Source organism: Dermacentor silvarum, chromosome 1 (genome assembly GCF_013339745.2).
Source record: "Dermacentor silvarum isolate Dsil-2018 chromosome 1, BIME_Dsil_1.4, whole genome shotgun sequence".
Taxonomy (NCBI): Eukaryota; Metazoa; Arthropoda; class Arachnida; order Ixodida; family Ixodidae; genus Dermacentor; species Dermacentor silvarum.
In genome coordinates this window covers 103,654,001-103,673,735 of record NC_051154.1, presented here as the reverse complement: position 1 = coordinate 103,673,735, position 19,735 = coordinate 103,654,001, and the positions used below count along the sequence as shown (strand labels likewise).

General features: G+C 47.0%; 1 protein-coding gene across 1 annotated transcript in view; it reads left to right on the top strand.

Moving 5' to 3' along the window:
* LOC119452676 (Down syndrome cell adhesion molecule homolog) overlaps positions 1–19,735 on the top strand; it is a 270,087-nt gene that overhangs the window by 204,517 nt on the left and 45,835 nt on the right. The window contains exons 10-11 of the mRNA XM_037714673.2: positions 788–952; positions 8,277–8,347. Coding sequence (XP_037570601.1) covers positions 788–952; positions 8,277–8,347 — 236 coding nt within the window. The remainder of the gene's footprint in view (positions 1–787; positions 953–8,276; positions 8,348–19,735) is intronic.

Here is a 19,735-nt window from a genome sequence, read left to right as displayed (position 1 = left end):
TGAAGCGAAGTCGCTCTACTTGCGTCACAACTGTGTCAATGCTTGATCTTGATTTTCAGGACCGCGTGCAATAGGCATCTTCTAGGCACACGTGCTAGATGTGTGAGCATTTACAACGTCTATATATAGGAAATATGCGAAATCCTGGAAGGGCGCTTCCTTACACCTCCTGTTGACGAAAATAGGATGGCGGACGTTGCCCTAGAAGTGGAAATAAAGCTTGAGCGCGCGAGCTGGTAGAGCTATCCTGGTCACCATCTCTCTCTCTCTTTTTTTTTTCTGTTTTTACCACATCCTCCCTGCTTGCAGTCGATCCTCGGCTCGATGATACCGTCAGCACGACATCAGCCATCTTGTATAGGGCAACTTATGTGGAAAAGCTTACTTCCAGTACTTGGCAAATGACCTATACATCCGGATTTTGTCGTGTTAGCTCCACCTATAGCCGGAACAGTCTATATGACGACAAAATCACCTACATGTGCATTTATTTAATTAAAAGATAGAAAAAAAAGGTATCAAAGCTTTAGAACTTTCTCTGTATTGTCGTAGTCGACTCTGAACGTAAATTTGCCGCGCTGTTCCGCGTCATGTGTTCTGTGCTGCGGCATGAAACATAGCTGAATAGCTTAGAGTGGCGGCGCAACAGAACGCAGCTCATGCTTTCTGTTTCCTGTTCTTTTCCTTTATGTTTTTCTTCCATGTCTCCTTCAACGTACTTCCAGAAGTGCTTAATGAACCGCCTGTCAATCCTCTCACCCTTCTATCTTTCCCTCTTCTAACGCAGACGACGAGGCGGCGCTTCGCAACATAACCACCAACAGCTCGCTCACGTCGGCGACCATTGGCCCGCTGCGTCCGGCCCGAGTCTTCAGCCTGCGAGTTAAAGCTGAGAACGGCATCGGATGGGGTCGCTTCAGCAACTGGGTCACGGCCAACACGGAGGAACACAGTGAGTGCGCACCTGGCACAGCACCGTCTAGAGACGTCTACATTGCTTAGTTTCTCCCCCAGGGCTAAAATGAAAACAAAAAGAAATTTCTGTGTGTGCGTTGGGGGGGGACACCACCCGTAGGTATAATGGGCATTAAAAATGAATCATAAAATAAAATAAAATGGGCAATCGCTGACGACAACCCAAAAAAGAATTCCGAGAAAAATCCAATAAAAGTAGAAAAAATTCACTTCGGAGGCGAAGTAAGCAAGGTGAAGCATAATCGAAGAAATAAGTAACGCAGATAAGTATAGAGTAGCAAGAAAGAGCCTGCTAATAAGCTCCGCAAGTAATAAATTAGGGGGTTACAATTATGTTTCAGCTTTCGGCAGTGACCCGCAGAGGTCACTATGTTCGAGTTTATTTGATAAAAATAAATGAGATAAGTCTCCCAGGGTAGAATCCTGAGCAGCGTGCTCTTCTGGGTGTCCGGGCCGGCTCGAGGAATCAGGAACGAGTACGCCGCTCAAACGCAGGAAGGCCGGGCCGGACTTCCTCCGGTTTGTGGCGGACTGCTACGAAGAGAAAGCACTGTTTGACAAGATTAGTGAGTGGTCACAGGGAGTGCCAGAAGGGGGCAAGTATAGTCAAGCATAGTGACAAGTGGAGAAGAATGGGTGAAGAATGAAGATACAGTTGTAACAGAGGATAGAAAAGAGGATGGCGCATGCAGTTAATGCCAAGTGGCACGGGGCGTGCCCCGCCTTGGTTGGCATAAACAGCGCAAATGGTAGGGAACAGAACATGCGAAATTAACATGAGAGATATGATAGTAGAAAGGAGTAGAATAGGGGAGGGAAGAAGCAGGCTATAGGTAAAAGTGGAGGAGGTGTTAATGCGCATCAGGAAGAGAGGACGGACTAGGTATAATAGGTACGAGTGAAGTTATGGTGCGAGCCAGCTGCAGTAAGTAGTAAGGCCCGTGATCGCTTACTTTGAAGCAACCTCGGGAAAATGGCAGGCGTGGTGCTGTTATTAACGTGACACTCCGCCCGTAGCTGTGCCGCAATGTGCGCGGTGCGCGAGCACACAGTGAGGTACACTGAAGCACGCCGTCACACTCCTCCCCACACGCGCAGAGATTCGATGAACTTAGATGGAGTCGATACAAATAGTGGGTGTAATGCCCATGTTCCGTCATGAGACGCGCGAGATAGCGGTTCTGGCGCCGGGTTGATAGCGACTGCCGACAGGGTACGACTAATGAACCGCGAGCGCCAATCGCAGAGTCAGCGCGAGCTTTAAAGAATATACTGTTCCCGGACCAGCTCGCGGGGTGCGCGCCGAGAAACTCGAACTATTTTCGCGAAAAACAGAGCGTCGTTTTTTATTGCGATAGCAATTATAAGGACACTCAAAGAGGATTTCTGCCGTCGGCGTCGCCGTCGCCGTGAGGTTCCGTATGACGTCAACGGCGATGAAATCGTCGCCGTGCGCCAGACGCTGTATGTGCGAGTGAAAGGGCGCGAGGGACGCGCGCTTTCACGGGGAGCGAACGCACAGCGGAGAACAAACGCGCGTTCTGCGCCGTGCTCCCTGAAGGGCTGCAGAATTAAGCGTCTCTTTCCTCCTTTACAATCACCATATATATATAGAACAAACGCGACTTCTTCCGTCGCGCAAAAGACCGTTGGGGGACGGGAGGGAGGGAGGGGAGGCGACGTTTAGCTGCGGCATCAAATGCGTATTTATATAAAAACGTTGCGAGGAGAGAAGGTGGTAAAGACTTCCGACGCTGCTCGACGAATTTCCCGTTCTGATCTCGTCTAAAACCTCCGAGCCGCCCCCAGAGGCCCTGGCAACAGTCACCAACGCCGCGCGCGTTCGGTGCGAACGCGGGCAAAATGGCGACAGCGTCGACAACAGTTCTGCCCGTTGCTGGTGCTGCTGCATGTCCAAGTTCATACAGCTGATAAAACTACTATCCTTACTCCGTATAGCTCTCTACTAAGTTGCTATCGCAATTGATGCTTCGCCTTTTGGGTGAAACTGCGATTTTTTTTTTTTTTTTTTTTTTGCAAACGGCAGAGCTACGCCACGTGAGGGCCCTTTTTTAAAATTTGTTTCTTTAACGCTGCGGTTCCGCACAACTCCACAGCGGCGCGTATATCGCTTTCTGAAAACGTATCGTCAAAAGCATCCTATATAGGCTCTTCAGCCAGACCCGCAGGGGTCCACAGACTTGCCTACCGCGGGACGCATCGCGCAACTTGACGGCGCGCTTTCAGGACAAGAACGACAGGCGATTGCCACGGGCCACTCTTTCTTTTTTCTGCTCTCTCCCTTGTACCTCCTCGTTGCGCGCCAAATGCGCGCGAGAATTCGAGACACGGGGCTGCAGCCGCGCGAAGGCATTTTCATTTCGGCTGCTTCTTCATTAAGCGCCCTCGCAGCTCGCCAGGGGCATTTTGTCACTCACAGAGACAAAAACGAATTCCGAAGCGTCGCACAATGACGGTTTCGTCGATTAAAATCTCCTGCCGCGCGCGCGGTGCCGTCGGAGGCTGCGCGTGACGCGAGATGAGGAGCGAAAGGCGCGTGCCGCTGCCGCCGCCGCCGTCCCATTGTTGCGTTTCTAAAAACTCAGAAGGGCGGATGAATGAAAAGGAGACTCGGCGGCACAATGCAGCAGCAGCGGTGGCGGCGGAGCGATAGCGCCCAAGGAGCCGACGCGAAAAAAAGGAAGCTCCGGGCGGCGTCATTCGAGACGAAGCGCCAACGCTTTGAAGGAATCCTTGCGGAAGGAGCCGGCGACAAGAATGAGCAGCCCCGATTTTCGGCAGAAAAGAAGAAGGCAGGGAAGCGCCGGCATCCCCACCACATCTCGCCTCACTTATACATATATATATATATATATATATATATATATATATATATATATATATTTCTTTTACCTCGCGCGGGAGATCCGCTCGAAACGCGCGCGCCTTCCATCCAACTAACTCGCGCGCGGACAACAAAAGTAACAAAAACAGAACAAAAAATGGCTCTGTCGGTAACGAAGACGGAGAGGGTGTGAGAAAAAGAAAATCTTTTGTTTCACCTCTCAGCGAGTCCTCCTTTGTTTTCTGGCTCGGCGCTATCCCTCCTCCCCCCCCCCCCCCTCTTATTTTTAATATTATTTTTTTTTCGGCCCGAGCCCCCCCCCCCCCCTCTCTCTCTCTCTCTCTCTCTAACGCCTTTACATCGTCCTTCCCTTCTTTGTCGCCTCTGTATGAAGCCTTGTTCCTCCTTTCCTTTTTTCTTCTTTTTTGCCTTCACTACATTATACCTATTTCTTTCCCCTGTTCTCTACACCGTTTCCTACTCCACAGGACGCCGTCTCTTTGTTTTTGTTTACGCCAGCCTTCCCCCGCGCGGTATTGAGTGCGTGTGTATGCCTGTAAATGAGCAAGTTTCTGCAGCGGCATTTCGTGCGCCGTCGTATTTGTACACCCCTTTAGATTTTTTTTTTTTTCTCTCGCCTTTCAGCGTCGCTTGCGCGCCCCTCCTCTCCATCTTTACGTCCTCTTTCTCGTTTTCCAGCAGCGTGCGAGAAGCTGGACGTTGTGCGCGGCCTCTTATATATATCTTTCTCTCGTTCTTTTCATCTGGCGCCCTCTAGCCGACATTTTTGTTTCCCGCCACGTTATCGCTCTTTTGCCTTAATCTAAAGTGAGCATCCTTGAAAGTTTCGGTTCCTCTTCTCTTTTATTCCTTTTATTTTTGCTTCTAATCTTCCTTTTTCGCGGTTACTTCTTGCCAAACGTCGTCGTTCACTCTTGGGCGGTTCGCACCCTTCTTTCGGCCGACCAGTGAACCGCTCCGTCTCTCACTGCGTACACGACGTCCTCCGCAGTTACACACGCGCATCCCTTTCCCGGATGCTTTATTTCGAGCGTTCGGTGGGCCTCCGCTCCTCTCCTTGTTGTTTTTCACCCAACGACCTTCTTCTTCTCTCCTCCTCCTCCTCCTTTATCACAACGCCGGGGCATTTTCGGCGCGCGCCGCTGGCCTCCTCTTCGGCAGCATGCAGTTACATTCGGTTCCTCCGCCGACGATATCCCGCCGTCCTTCCGAGCGAAATGCTGGCAAGTTCTCCATCATACCGAGTAGTAGGCCGAGAGAGAATGTAACGAAGCGGAAGGCAGCCAGCCCAGCCAATCGATGCACAGCGTATACTCAAACAGCAAAGCCGCGGGGGAAAAAAAATGCGAGAAGAAAGCAAAAGAAAAAGAAAGCGCGAAGGAGCGTTCCAAGGCAGCGTGCGCGCAGAGAAACGAATGTAGCAGGCAGCCTGTGAGTAAAAGTTGAGGGTAAAGAGAAACGACAAAAATGGTTAGCAAGCCTTCGGAACATGGGCCGTCGATCGGAACCGTGTTCTCGACACGAACACCGGAGGAGGCGCCGATGGAAGGATGGCCGTATTCACGCGACGTTGTAAAAGGAAAGCAAGAAAACATGAGCATATGTCAATGAGCTTTTTCTCCTCGTGGCCGATGTTTCTGACGTAGTGAAAACAAGAAAAAATTATGGGAGGAAGCAAGAAAGAACGTATGAAGACCGTAGTGCCCTCAAGAGAGCTTTAAAAAAATTTGGGTTCGTGTGAAGTCTCAGGTGTGAGCTGGCTACAGCGGATTTTTGATGTGAAAAACGTCCGTTGCAGTCAGTCGAACTCGAGGATTCGATGGCATGCAAAAGTATCGTACATCATGAGCCACAAAAATAATGCAAAAATAAAAGTACGCTCATAATTACCTACTAAAATGACGCAAATGTGCCAGCTGTAAAAAGTATGAAACAAACTGAATAGCTCACTTTTTTTCTTTCTTTCTTACTTAAGGGGAAAGCCGGGGGGGGGGGGGGGGGGGGTAACGAAAGGAACAACGAAGACGGATGGAGTTTTGACAAAACAACGCGAGCAGAACAGGAGAAACTGTAGTAATGAGGAGAAAAAAGCGGGCTGGGAGCAGTGGAGAAGGGGGGGGGGGGGGGGGGGGAAGGGGGGGGGGGGGGGGGAGGCGCCGCCAGGACACGCGATACAAAAGTTATCGGCGAGCACGGTGGTCTGAACGCTCGAGAAAGACACGCGAGCTACCATTTTCTCTCGCGTCGCGTTTTTCCAATTACGCTCCGCTCGAGCGCGCTCTTGTCTTCCGTCTGGCTGCCGAGCGCCGCGCGCGAGAGAGTCATCGCGGGACGTCGTCGGAGCCGGCGAGCCGTTGTCTGAGGCCCTTCTTCGATCGCGACGGCGCGCCTTGGGTGCATCAAATGCGCATATGTGATGGATTTGCACTACTTATACATGCATCAGCGTGTATGGCCGAGCATGTTGTTGCCCGATACAAAGTACCGCCGTCACCCCCTCCTTTTCCCAACGCTATTCGTTTTTTTTTTTTTTTATTCTTATTATTTTTTTCTCTCTCTCTCTTTGCGAACATCACGCTGCCGATGTTGCGAACTCGGGCGTCTCGCGGAGGCCTTGTCGATGGTACTCGCGTAACGGGCTACGCACTATACCGGTGAGAGGAGATCGCGAAAAGCGGTTCAGTGGCTCTGGTGTTGTGTGCGTCGGGGCGCGCGTTGCTTTCCGGGAACACTCGCGCGGGGTTGCAGTGGAGGGGAACGCTGTGAGCGCCAGGTGGCCGCGTTAAGACTCGAGCGCAGGCTGTTCGATGGCGTGTGAGAGCTATGTTTCCTGCACGTTCAAACGAACCTTTCTGAATGCACGGTGCAGGAAGAACGAAACATCGCGACAGGGGAAGAACAGAAAAGAAGAGGAAAGCTTCTAGCGTGTGTTCGCCCGATATTTCCGCGTTTCATCCATATTGTAACGTAACCTAACGCTGAGTGTTATAACCGAACGAAGGAAAACTCGATTTGGTGTTCTACTTCCGATTTGAAAAAAAAAATTGAATTCATTACTCACTGTCACTGACAGCACTTTACGTTTTCTTCTTTCTTTTTCTTTTTTCCTTTTACTATACTTTATCAAAGTAGGCGTCCGGCCACACAATCTTCGTAAAATTCCACAATTGCTATGTCGCGATGGCTTCCGAGATTGTAGGTTCTGTCAAACTTCCTGTCGTCGTTGTAGTATTTTTTTTTCTTCTGTGCAAAAAAAAAAAAGAAAAATAAGAGAGAAACGTTCAGGTAGAAGCTATGCGTAATGATTGTCTAATTAATTCGGGAGTGTTCGCATAGCACCCATACTTTATTCAACTTCTACTGTAGCCGACTGAGCGGAACGTGATGGTGCGTCCGTTTGGCTTCGTCTCTTTTGCAGCCAAACGCACTGCGCCTCTCTGGAGACCTCGCAACCCTCCACACGCGCGAGCCGCGCACCCGTGCCCATATCGTGACGGCACGACGGCGGCGGTGCTCAATTTATTCCCCATCATTATCATTATAGGTATCAAAGTTCAGCACGCATCATCCTCTGATACCTTACAGGTATCGTCATCATCCATCATCCCCTGATACCTGTAAGGTATCAGGGGATGATGCGTGTTGAACTTTGATAAGTATGTAAACGCTTTCAATGGCGTCGTGCTATATGCGATTGACGTTAACGATCGCGCGATGCGAGCGCTATCGGGCCATCTGTGCGTCGCGGTGCGACTGCTAACGAGAATCGGGACGATGGTTCGTGTCGAGGTCTTCGGTTTGCCCTCCGAGGCCTTTCGCTCTGCTGTCACGCGTATTTCGCGCCCCTTCTCAACTGCTGGCACGGCACCTAGGATAGATATTTGCATACCGTGTTTCAGGCCCGGTTCCGATTCCTCGTTGGGGGTTGGATTTTCTTATTGCCTTTTACGCAGTCATCGTATCGAGGACGGATATACCGAGTAAAGAGGGGTAGGGGTAGCCAAAGAAATGATGTCGCCTTCACAAGACAAGAAAAAAAGATCCGAAAAGCAGAGAAAACTGGGGGATTTCATGGTCAACAGTGGGCCGAACAAGGGAAGCGTTTCGACAAGGGGTCTTGCCCGCTTCGTCAGAGGCAGCAACGACTTTATTTGTTTAGTGACTGTTGATCACTCCCATTCTCCACCTTCCTTTGAACTCTTTGCCTTGTTTGGTGGCATTCTCTGTTTCGTTATCATTGCCTCAAAAAAATTTACTCAGTAAGTTGATCTCAGATCACATAACTTCTTTCGCGGCTGCTTTGTTATTTAATTATAGCTTGTGATGGCGCTCGTATCGGGTACTTTTATTCGTTTCCTTTTACATCGTGCTGCTGTTAATTTTTGGTATGCCATAACACAATTAGGAAAAAAAAAACATTTTTTCTCTTTTGTAGGTCCTGCAAGCCCGCCACTGAATATCACAGCTCGTCCGACCGGTCCGAACTCCATCAAGATATCTTGGGAGGTGAGATTTTTCCGACCTCACTTTCGCAGAAGTAATGAGATCTCCAAACGCTCAACAGCGTTGTATATTTATGTCATGTGGGCTCGCAAGTATTTGTTAATGTGTTTTTTTTTATTTTCGTTTACATGTGCTAAACCTGCCACTTACTCAGAGCTATCACACAATTTTGGAGCCTAAATAGTATTGGTGTTGTACTAAGCATGAATAGCTATTTCAGCCACAGTCAGTTAAGCAGGATCCTTGTGTACGGGCGACAACGGTCTTTGTTATGTTTTTGGTGCCGAGACGTTGAGATAACATCATAACGTGGCTATTTCTGTTGATTCCGCGGCTAAGGGGGAGCGAAAAAAAAAAAATAGGGCCCGCGCCTCGGTGGCTCCTATAATTGTAAACACTACTCAACAATGATTTGCCACGAAGCAAATAGATTGCACATGCTTTCTTGGTAACGCATAAAAAAATTGCTCGAGATAACAAGTTAAAGGAACTGACAACTGGCCAGAATGTGTGGCGAGACTTTGATGGAAATGAAATGACCATGATTTATAGGGATAGAATCCGTCACGCTGTTAGCGATTTAATTAGGGATTATAATTTTAAACTGGCAAAGAAAGTCTCAAAAACCAATAAGCGGCGCGACCTGACGGTGAAATCTTGGTACTCCGGATGTAGTACATGAGATTACTGTGCGTAAGTCAGCTGTTATTAAGTACAGCATACTTATTGCTTGAAATTGCAGTTCGTATATTATTACATGCTTGTACTTTTTTCTGCGCGTATTACGAAGCAAATAAAGTCCAGGCTAACGATCAGAACGCGCATCCCACAATGCATGGCGACGCAGATGTACACGCGCGAGTTTGCGAGCAAGTACCCAGAGTTGTGTGGTCTCCCTGTGAGAGACAAAATGCAGTCGACTAGTTGCGCCGTAAATGGGTGCTAGCGCTACACAATACTAGCACACGCGTGGCTGCGTGTCACGTGTAATAGCGTCGTTTCGCTTTAGAGAAGTTAAATTGGCTTGGCTAAAAAAAACACCCTTGACTGGTTAATAACCACGGCAGTGGGACAGGAAACCACGAAAATGCGCAGCCATTATTGCAGAAATAATTTGACATTTCGGAAAGCATGAATCGCAGGAACATCGGCCTGACAAACAAAATATTACTTTTTCACGGCTATAGCTGTGAAAAAGTAATATTTTGTTATAATATACGGCCACACTTGTCGTCTGCCTCCCAAAAATGACGGCGTATAATCGCTATCACGTTCACCTATCACTGTTTTCAGCATGTTTCTAGTGAACGACTACATCCTCACTGCACATCGAAAGATTCTGATAAAAAACGTTCCACGGCGCTTTCCGCGTTACCACGTTACCACGGGTAGACCGGTAGCCCGGGAGGGCGTTTCGAATGTCCTGATGACTGTGTCGCGGAAAGCACAGAGCCCCTAAAGAAGAAGAATGTCACTTATCGAAAAATGGCGTTGACTTCGTTAGAGAGTTTTGTTGGTTTCGGGCTTAATAGAGGAGCTGTAAAGCTATGCTGTTAATAACGTGTACGCTCAGTCGCCTATAGAGGTGTAAAAAAAAATTCTTTAACACCCTTCCTCTTTTTTACAGTATATATATGCCTAATATCATCCCTTTTTGGAAGCTTTCTCGCACATAAACGTCTGTCGAGAGGAAGAGAAGAAGTCGCATGCTGGAATTTTGAAACTGAAAGCGGCCTCACAAATTGCCTTACAACATGTATACTGTATATATACGCCTGGGATTTATCAAGCCCTCAAGTGAATAAACGTCGTCTTTTGGTGTCTCTGGTTAAGGTTTGCTAGCACAAAATCAACGTTGACTGGCCCCTGTCGGCTTTTCTCCTTTGCTTCGAGCAAAGACGCGTTGAAGAAAGAAATACAAAACAACGGAAGTTCAAAAATTGAAGTACGTCGTACGGACTTACCGATTTCCTCCCGTTTTGTCACGAACTGTTTTGCAAAGTCTGCAACTTGACTTCTGCCTTTTTTTTTTCTACAGCACAGCCAGACGTAATCAGCAGTGGCTTTTTGCGTAAAATTATATGCGTAGAAAAAGTAATTTCACACTAACTTAATTTATATTATCATCTATTTATTTAAGTATTCCCGTTACTTCTCTTTCAAAATAGTGCATGTGTTAACAAACAAGTTTTCGGGAACGTTCTTATTTTGGAGACCCGTGATAAAGCTGTAGGACTTTCCGTCAGCGTTTCCCCTTGTTTTCATCCCCGTTCTTCCTGATTTCTTTTTTTATTAAGAGTTGGCCGTATAAGCACCCCGCTGTACATTACGAAAAGACGGCGTTGAAAGGGAAAATAAAAACAAAAAAAATGGGCGGCCGGAATTTGCGGAACGCAGCCAGGTCATATTTTTATGGTGGCGTATACACTTTGTAATATGCTGATATTCGAAAGAACAACGCAGCCTTTTGTCATTTTGAATGCTGACTAATAGAATACAGTTACTGAGGTAGAGCCGTTTTAGACGTATCCACAACCTCCGAGGAAAGAGCCGTGTTTCTTATTTTGCTTTTAAGTCGACAGTTGTTAAAGAGTTCGAAAATCAGGGTTTGCTGCGTCCATCCGTCCATTCCGCCTCACGTTACGGGGTTCGTCATTGCGCCGTGATCCGTGCGTCGTTTATTTAGCACAGGGTAGGTATACGGCGCGCAATATTTTACTGCGACGCCACTTGAGTCGTCCCACCGCCGAAGCTGTGCCGTCGTTTGGTCGCTGTCGTCAAGATGTCCCTGCCGTCGTAGTCGTCATAATATCATTATCGTTGTAGTCGTCATGCCATCGTCATCATTATGTCTTTGTAATCATCTTTCTTGTCACGCCATAATCGCCATTGTGCTTTGTTTCGTCGTATAGCGCACAGCTAGAAAATGATTGGAGGAGCAAGTAAATGAGTTCAGATACAAAGGAAGCGCTGGATTCTCCTGGATTCTTATTGTTCTCTTTTTTTTCATTAAAAGCAGAAATCGAACCAGCTTCAAAAGAGAACTCGAACCTAAGACGCTATATCAACGTCCATTCCTGTTTTTTAGAAGAACAGACTCGACATTTAAAGATATCTGCTTCTGCTGCTACATTTGACAGCTCATAAACTGTGCTTAGAGGCCCGATTTGTGATCGCCGTCGCCAAGCGAACAATGAAGCGTTCCGTCGCGCAATAAGAGGCGCCAATTTTCACACGCGGGACAATAAAACACTAAAACAATTGTTGGAATTTCGTAACCATGGAAACACGCAAGTGCCGGGAGTGAGCAGACCCGTCAAGTTAAGCTTATACGCGACGTATCTTGTTGTCTTCGCTCGGACTCCTTCAGTAATCTTTCTTCTTTTTCTTCGACTAATTTTCTAAGGCTTACAACGGAATTCTTGAAACACTCTTTCGTCGCAACCATTTTATTTTGCTTCCACGAAAGTAAAATCGGTCGGCGGTCGCTGCAAGTGCAAAAAAAAAAAATCAATGACATTTCTTTTCGCACGCCTCGCATCGATGGTTCCGCTTCTAATTGAAGGCGCTAATTAGTGTACACTGGACCGCCATGATCGATAGCAGGGACGCGGCTTTTAGCCAACCGAGCGTAAGTTGGCCGAATAGGGTCTTATATTTTTAATCATACTCGTTAACTGTTCTGTTTCTAGATTGGCCACTGTTAGAAAATTTTAGCCTACGCAGTATCGACATGAAATGCTCGCCGCTTGGCAACTTTATAGTGACAAAAAAAGGTTGAAGGAGCAAAAGTATTATCGTTTTAAGTATTCTCCTACACACAAAGAAAACGAGAATGTGAGAGTATTGTTCTGAGAAGACGTATCGAGTTAACGCAGAGAGATATCATATTGCAGGAACTTACGCGACAATTTGTCTTTTCTCCCATTTTCATTTCCTTTTCAGTTCACTACGAACATAAAGCTTATGGCAATTTCCACCCTGATTCATAATGAATTACAACTTCAAATAAAAATAAAACAGTAATCTTTTTCACGATTTTCTTGGTTCCCTGTCTGTTCGCTTCATATGGTTGTTACTAAAGATCGAGCTCCTCGGTTCCCCTTATTTTTCTGGCTCATTGCATAGCGACGGTTTCGATTCTGACTGCGTTGATGCTTTGAGCCAACCTACAAGGGTTTATCCGCCAGTTACCTGCTTCTAAGATTACGTGGTTTATGGCATCTACGTCTACACCCACATGTTAGAGAGTGGTGCTGCCTAATAACATTCAAGGGGTATTGCCACGCACCCCGCCATATAGGCGTCTTCATAATCACCGGTTACTGGGTAATGTAGAACAGTGATCACGATGATAATGATGATGACCTTAAAGACTTTGGCACATACCCACTCAGGGGGTAATGCGGACAAAGCGCCATGGCCCCACAAACGTTCTCTTCTTCGCAGGGCTACGTTTGGTATGTGCGAACAAACACCCTAGAAAGTGAACGAACACATCGCGGTGGCTCAGTGACTAACCCCCGTATTCAGAAACGCATCTTCATTTGAAGCCCATTCTTTGAAGCCCATCCTAAGTGACGCCTGGCATGTCCTACTCAACACGATCCTACCCAAGACGCTCGTTGCGTTTCCTTCGGTGCGTTCACGACAGGCGTCATTTAAATCAAGTCAAGTATGGGCTTCAAGATAAGATGCGTTCCTGAATACGGGGGTAATCTGCTGGTGAGCACGAGGCCGTGAGTCTGATTCCCAGCCGCGGTGGCTGCCTTTCGCGAAATGCAAGAACGCTTGTTTAGGTATATTTAGGTGCACGTTGAACAACCCCGTGCGATGTTCAAATTTAATCCTGGGCACCCCACTACGGCGTCTCTGATAGACCTAGTCTTGCTTCGGGACGTTAGACCTCATAAAAGTAATCGACCAACGTACATGGAGCGACAGCCGCCACTAACTGTCACTCAATTGGTAGAATATCGAACGCACCATACGGGGATCGTGAGTTCGACTTCCAGGAGTTGTCTTTTCTTCTGCTTTTAATTCCATTTTCTTTTATTAAGAGTATGAATATTATTGCAAATTTAATCCCCATTTGTAATAAAGCATACATTCCAGTAAAAAAAAAAACAACTATATTTCTCGTAAGCTTCCCTTGGATTCACTGGCTGTTATATTTATAGATACATCAGAGCCATGAATTAAATAAAAATAAATGTTATCACAGTCGAGGTATGCATACCCGAACTGAACGCGCAGAGTTGAATAAATTGCTTCTAGCACAAACCCCGGTGCTCTACAGCCATGTGTGACCCGTTGTTATATAGAGTCGACGGAAAGAAATGGATTTTCAAATAATGAATATCTTCTTCCAGAAATGCAGTAGCAGGAAGTGAACCCGCATAAGCCCTTGCGGGGAAACGACAAATTAAATAGTTTTCATATACCGACACCAGCATTGGACAGGATGTTGAAAGGTTAGGTAGGGTAAAGGGCTGTTATCACAGGTTAGTGAGGTCCAGGATTTCTCTCAGTTTAAAGACGAAAAAAGGAAAGTTGGTCAGGAAGAAACCAGGTCAACCTAGCAGCAGTCCGGGCTAAAGAAGATGAATTCAGTCTGGCGTTCGCGAACAAATGTGATGCTTTCGAATAGAAGGATAAGGATATCGTGCAGGTGATGAATGAGATCTTAACGAAAATAAGTTCAGGTGTCACATTTGAAGTTAAAGGTAAAGCACCAAGGCAATAACCAGGCAATCTCTTACAAGCAACAGAGGACGTAATAAGGAAATGGAATAACACGTAAGTCTCTCAACCCAGGAATCTGGTTGGATTGGCTAAACTTGTCAAAATATATCGATAAGAGCAAAATAAGCGACATTCGAAATTATAACACCGGAAACACTGAGAAAAGGGGAAATGACGGTTCAAGCAAGAAGGAAGCTTGTCATTGGAAGGAACGAGATAAATACAATCAAGAATAAGCAGGGCAACATTATCAGCAATTTTGGCATTATAGTTAAGGTGGCAGAGTAATTATATACTTAAATGTAGAGTACCTAAAACAGCCCCGAAACAACAACTGTACGTGATCGCCAAGAAAAGTTCCGTGTCTAACCAGGGTTCATGCTTGAAGGACTTTGCAAGATATGTCCACTGGAAGAACGACGAAACAAAACGAATCATTAATCGAGCGGATAAAGAGATGGCGAGGATAATGTACTCGAAAAACTTTCGGCCCTTTATGCGCAATGCCTCAAGACTTCAAGTCTACCATACACTTCAAAGAATGCCAATATATATATAATTCATAAGAGAGGATATGTTAAAGAAATGAAAAAATTGTTAAATCCAGTAGCTGCCTTTCGGTATTATACAAAGCATATACTATATATAAGGTCATTTTGAATAGAGTCACGGCAACACTTCAATCAGCCCAGAGAACAGGCTGGCTTTAGAAACGGATATTCAACAATTGATCACGCTCATGTCATCGATCAGCTAATTGAGAAGTCTGTGGAACATAGCCAACCTATTACCTTCACAGCTTACAAAAAATTAGCAGTGGCTTAGCTCGGCTATGCCAGGATATACGTAGCGTTCGGCCACATCGTTCAGAATTGGTAGACCTGGTGGCATGGGCGGGTAACGATACCCATTGGTAACGCTAAAGAGTGGAATCTTCTGCTTAACGATAAAGTTCTTGCACGTTGTACAAACCCGCGCCACGGTTTCACCCCACTCAGGCTGCGCCGCTAAACTCAACGTTTCACGATTGGCACTACTTACCGGCGTCAAGTCTTTCATGTGCCACAGTCTTTCACATCACGTCGCACACATATCCAAATGGATTGTTTATGAAGTCCGTCTCGAAGGTCCGAGTCGCACGGGTGCTTTCGCTAAGTTTCACCGTATAGTCAGTCAATCGGCGAGCCTTGACGTCATCGACGGCGTGTTGTTGCTGCTGCTGCTGAGATGGTCGGGCACGTCGCTCAGCCTCCTGGCGACGCCGCTTTGTTAGACGTTCCTCCCTTTGCTCCGGTGTCTCCGCAGCACGTTTAGCCTTCTTCTGTTCGTTCTTCCTACGCTCAACCACTAATTGCCGGGCAACTACTTCGGGATCCGATGAGTTAAGCTTCTCCGCTCTTCTGCGCCGCTGAGCAGTAATTTCGCTCTTCTCCATGGCTATACCACACTGGCAAACGCCCAGCGCAAACGCCGGGGAAACGCCCGGCGCGCCAGCTGTGCGCCGTGTGACGTCACTGCTCCTCGCGCATGCACAGCACGGCTCTCCAAGAGCCACGCGAAACTGCTCAACCTCGGCCAGTGTAGCTCACGCTACAAAACGCGCTTCATTCAGATGCCAGTGCTCTGAGAGCATTACACAAGTCAAGAGGCACCAAAAGCATACGCGATGACCTTAGAAAATAACTACAAAGATTCCACACTTATCAGGACAGCGGAAAATTGCTAATTAAGAAGGGTGTCAGACAAGGAGACACATCTCTTAAATGCTATTTACTTCACGTTTAGAAAAAGCATACAAGGTGTTATACAGGGACGGACTAGGTGTGAGGATCAACGGGGAACACCTCAGCAACATCCGGTTTGCAGACGACAGTGTCCTGTTCAGCAACGCCGGAGATGATTTGCTACAAATGATTGAATACCTTAACGGGCAAATTTCAAAAGTATATTTGAGGATTAATAGGCATACGAGTAAGGTATTGACCATTATTCCCTGGCAAAAGAAGAAGAGTTTGCGATTGGTAGTCAACCTCAAGAAGCTGTGAAAGAGTACGTTTCTGTAGGCGAGGCCCAAGTAGTCACAGGTGGCTAGCATCATGAGAATTTCGAGACAAATAAAATCGAGTTGAAGAACATATGGCAGGCACTTTCAAGTCATAACAGGCCGCTATCCTTGAACAGAAAGTGTACAATCACTGCATTCTGCCCGTACTAAACTATGAGACGGAAACTTGGAGATTAACAAAGAAGCTTGAGGAGGAGCTGAAGACGACTGATCGTACGAAAAATGGTAGGCGTAACGTTAAGAAGCAAGAAGACAGCGGTATGGATAAGAAATCAAACGGGCGTAGCTGATATTCTAGTAGAGATTAAGAGGAAGTAACGTAGTTGGGCAGGCCATATAACGTGTGGAACTGATAACCGGTGGTCTATCAGACTGCTATAATGGTGCCGAGGGAAGGGAAACGCAGTCGAGGACGGCAGAGAACCATAGGTGGCATGGTGAAATTGAAAATTTAGCACGCATAGGATGCAGTTAGCTGGCGCATTCCAGGATCCATTAGAGATCACCGTTATTATTCTGTACACGCATGCTACCTATGAATGTCTCAAAACTTCGATAGCTCGCTCAAAAATTGTTTCCGTATTGCTACCGAGTTGGCTACTTCTCGAACCCTACCGGTGCAACCATCAGCGGTTAGATGCTGTAGAGGTCTTTAGCCTCAAGTTTATTCGTAGCGCCACCTCATCGATACTTGTTGCTTCACTTCGTCGAAAAGCAATGGAAGTTTCGACCTTAATAAGTTTAGTGATGCTAGACAAGACAGCTTGTCAGTGACTTTCTGGATGTTAAGCAAACCTTAGAAACCTTGACGAGTACAGCGCCACTTAATGCATGCCGCAGAACGCGTCGCTGGCGCCGTCGCTGAGACAGAGACGGTTGTCGTCGCGCATACAGAAGACTGCGTTTATCGCGAATGGCCATGAGTATATGGTTTCGGAAATGGTGTGTATTCAAAAATGATTCGCAGGGCTTTTTTACAACGTAGTTCATCCTGTCCTGATCTCGGTTTTGTAGAAGCCCGAAAGACTACTCTATTACCTTTTTCTTTATGTCGTTATGTCTGGCTACTTACCTAAAACAAAATGAATAAATGAATAAAAATCAACTCATTGGTCTGCAGATAATAGGTGCGTAAATTTAGCGCAAAACCACAACTTCAATCTTGCAACGTCATAAACTGACACGCTGTTTCTTGTTCAAAGAACTTGCCGTTAAGCAAATTATTTTAAAACATCCTCGAGTAGGCACAATTGGGGTGGAACCGTCGAATAAAGCATAAATGAGAACGAATGTGGCCATGCACTTACCCTTCAAACTGCGAAGCTCAGAAAATGCTGATTTCGTTCAACGGTCCGTTCTTGTTTTGTGAAGAGGTAACAGGTAAAAAGAAGTGGCCGCTAAGACGAGGGGCGTGACACGTTGCATGCTGTCAGAACGCCGGCGAAGGAACATTTGTTTAATGCCAAGTTAAAATGTGCACCCCCCTTTGTTTGCCCCGTTTCGCGGTGGACGGGAGGGAGGAACCCTGAGGGCACGCGGCACGTATTGAGGCTCTGCGCACTATCATTACAGTGGCGTGCTCTCGACGCCGCCGCGCCTGCGTGGTGCATTGTGAGTTATCCGCGTGCCTCTGCTGGTGCCCCGAAAGCAGAGTGTTCACGCTCTTCCCACAAAACAAGCCCTGCACCGCGCCAGGCAGCACTCGGCTATCGATTTATTGAACGCTCGGACGGGTGTTCATGACTTCTCGTACCACACTGGTTTGTTGGTCCCTTTGCCTCGCGCTTTCCTCACTCCCGCGGTCGTACTTACTACACACGGTCCACTAGTCTTCCGCCCTGCGTTTACAGATGACTTTAAAGACACTGCGGTTGAAACTTTCCGATGCACTTGGCATTTCATCTGACTGCATGAACGGTTCTCCCCCATCAGCCGAGGCACAGTGCATCCCGGCTTTGTGTTAAGGGAATTTTGTAGCGTTTGTGCCAACAAGGGGGAACACATATTGCGTTGGCACCATGTTGCTTGAATTGCCAAATCGAGCACCGGCGGAACGCCTCTTCAGCAACAGCCTTTGTTTTTGGCGTATCTGATTACATGGCCACCCTGAAAATGGCACGTGTAAGGGCGCTTGTCGTTAATGGTTTCTTCCAGGCTTTAATCTGCATGCTTTAGCGCCCGTGCGACCACAAAGAGCACTACGACCACTCGTTACAAGCAAAACTGTTATGGAATGTGGTGGAATGTGGTGGTGTGGTCGTATAGCAATTTTCCTATGCAACGACCATCAGAGTGATTGGTGTACGTGTTCGTCATTCTTGTGTCCTATAGGCTGCCACTGGACATCATTCGGCCGGAAATTCTATTCTCGAATTGGCTAAGATAGTATGACTTGCAAAGGCGCTAAATATTCGCAGGTCATACTTTAAACATGCAGAATGAACTCAATGGCAGGCTTCTGTCGCAGGATCATCAGCCTTCTCAGATCAGTTTTTCCCCAACCCCTTACTTTTTTAATCAGACACCAGTCTTTACTCGCCGCTCCCAACGGCCACGTGATGAGAAATAAATTGAGCAAGAGGAGATGCGATCAAGGAGATGCAAACATAGCTGAGGAAAAGAACCGCGATGATCCTTTGACTCTCATCTAAAGTAATATAGAATATGTGGCCGGCATTCTTGCGATAATATTCCGGAAACACGCGAGTTTGATGGAACACTAAAGAGCAGTGCTAAAGCAGTTAGGAATCGTGAAGAATTCTTTCGAGTTTCTCTTTTTATTTACTTCGCAGAAAATGGTTCACTACTAGCCGAGAAAACGAAGACCAAGTTTTTTCCTCGTTAATATATACTCGTATAGCGCGAAAACCACACATCCGGTACGTCAGTGTCACGTCAATGATTTCAAATTACTTTCGCGTGTTTGATCTGTTCCTGTGCGGGGAAAGCTTTCAAAACTCGCTAGGTTGAGCTTTTGGTTTCTTTCGTGTGCAATATAGTAATAATTTATCGACGAAATGCTAATCACTCCAGAGCAGAGGCTATCCGAATGTACGGCGTCAAGGACAGCTAATGTGAGAGCTGCAAAGGTCCATTGCGTATGTCATATTATTGCAATAGCAATTATATGAACACTCAAAGCGAATCTCGCCGTCGTTGTCGCCGTGATGTTTCGTGTAAAGTCCAAGTGCGATAATATCCTATCGTGCCTCACGCGCCGTATGCTATGCGTGCTCAAAATGCCTGCGAGGGTGAATGCACGTTTGAGGCCCGATTGGAGTGCGCAGTCTTGCCGCGGGCCCAGTTATGGAATTCATGTGATCAAGCGTGCTCTAGAGGAGAACGCGCGTCTCCTCCTCTAGCCCGGTCGTGGCTGCTGATGGCTCTCCGCGCGACTGAGCGTATACGCGGCCCACGCGCCATATTTTGAAGCTATCTGCGGCGGGTGCAAAAATAGAGGGTGAGCCAAGATGGCTGGTGGTCTAATGAGTGCTGCATTCTGGCGTGCCTACTTATGGAGGTCGCGTATAATGTCAAGTTTCCGAGACATGGTAAAATGAGAGGTTGTACAAAGCGTTCGC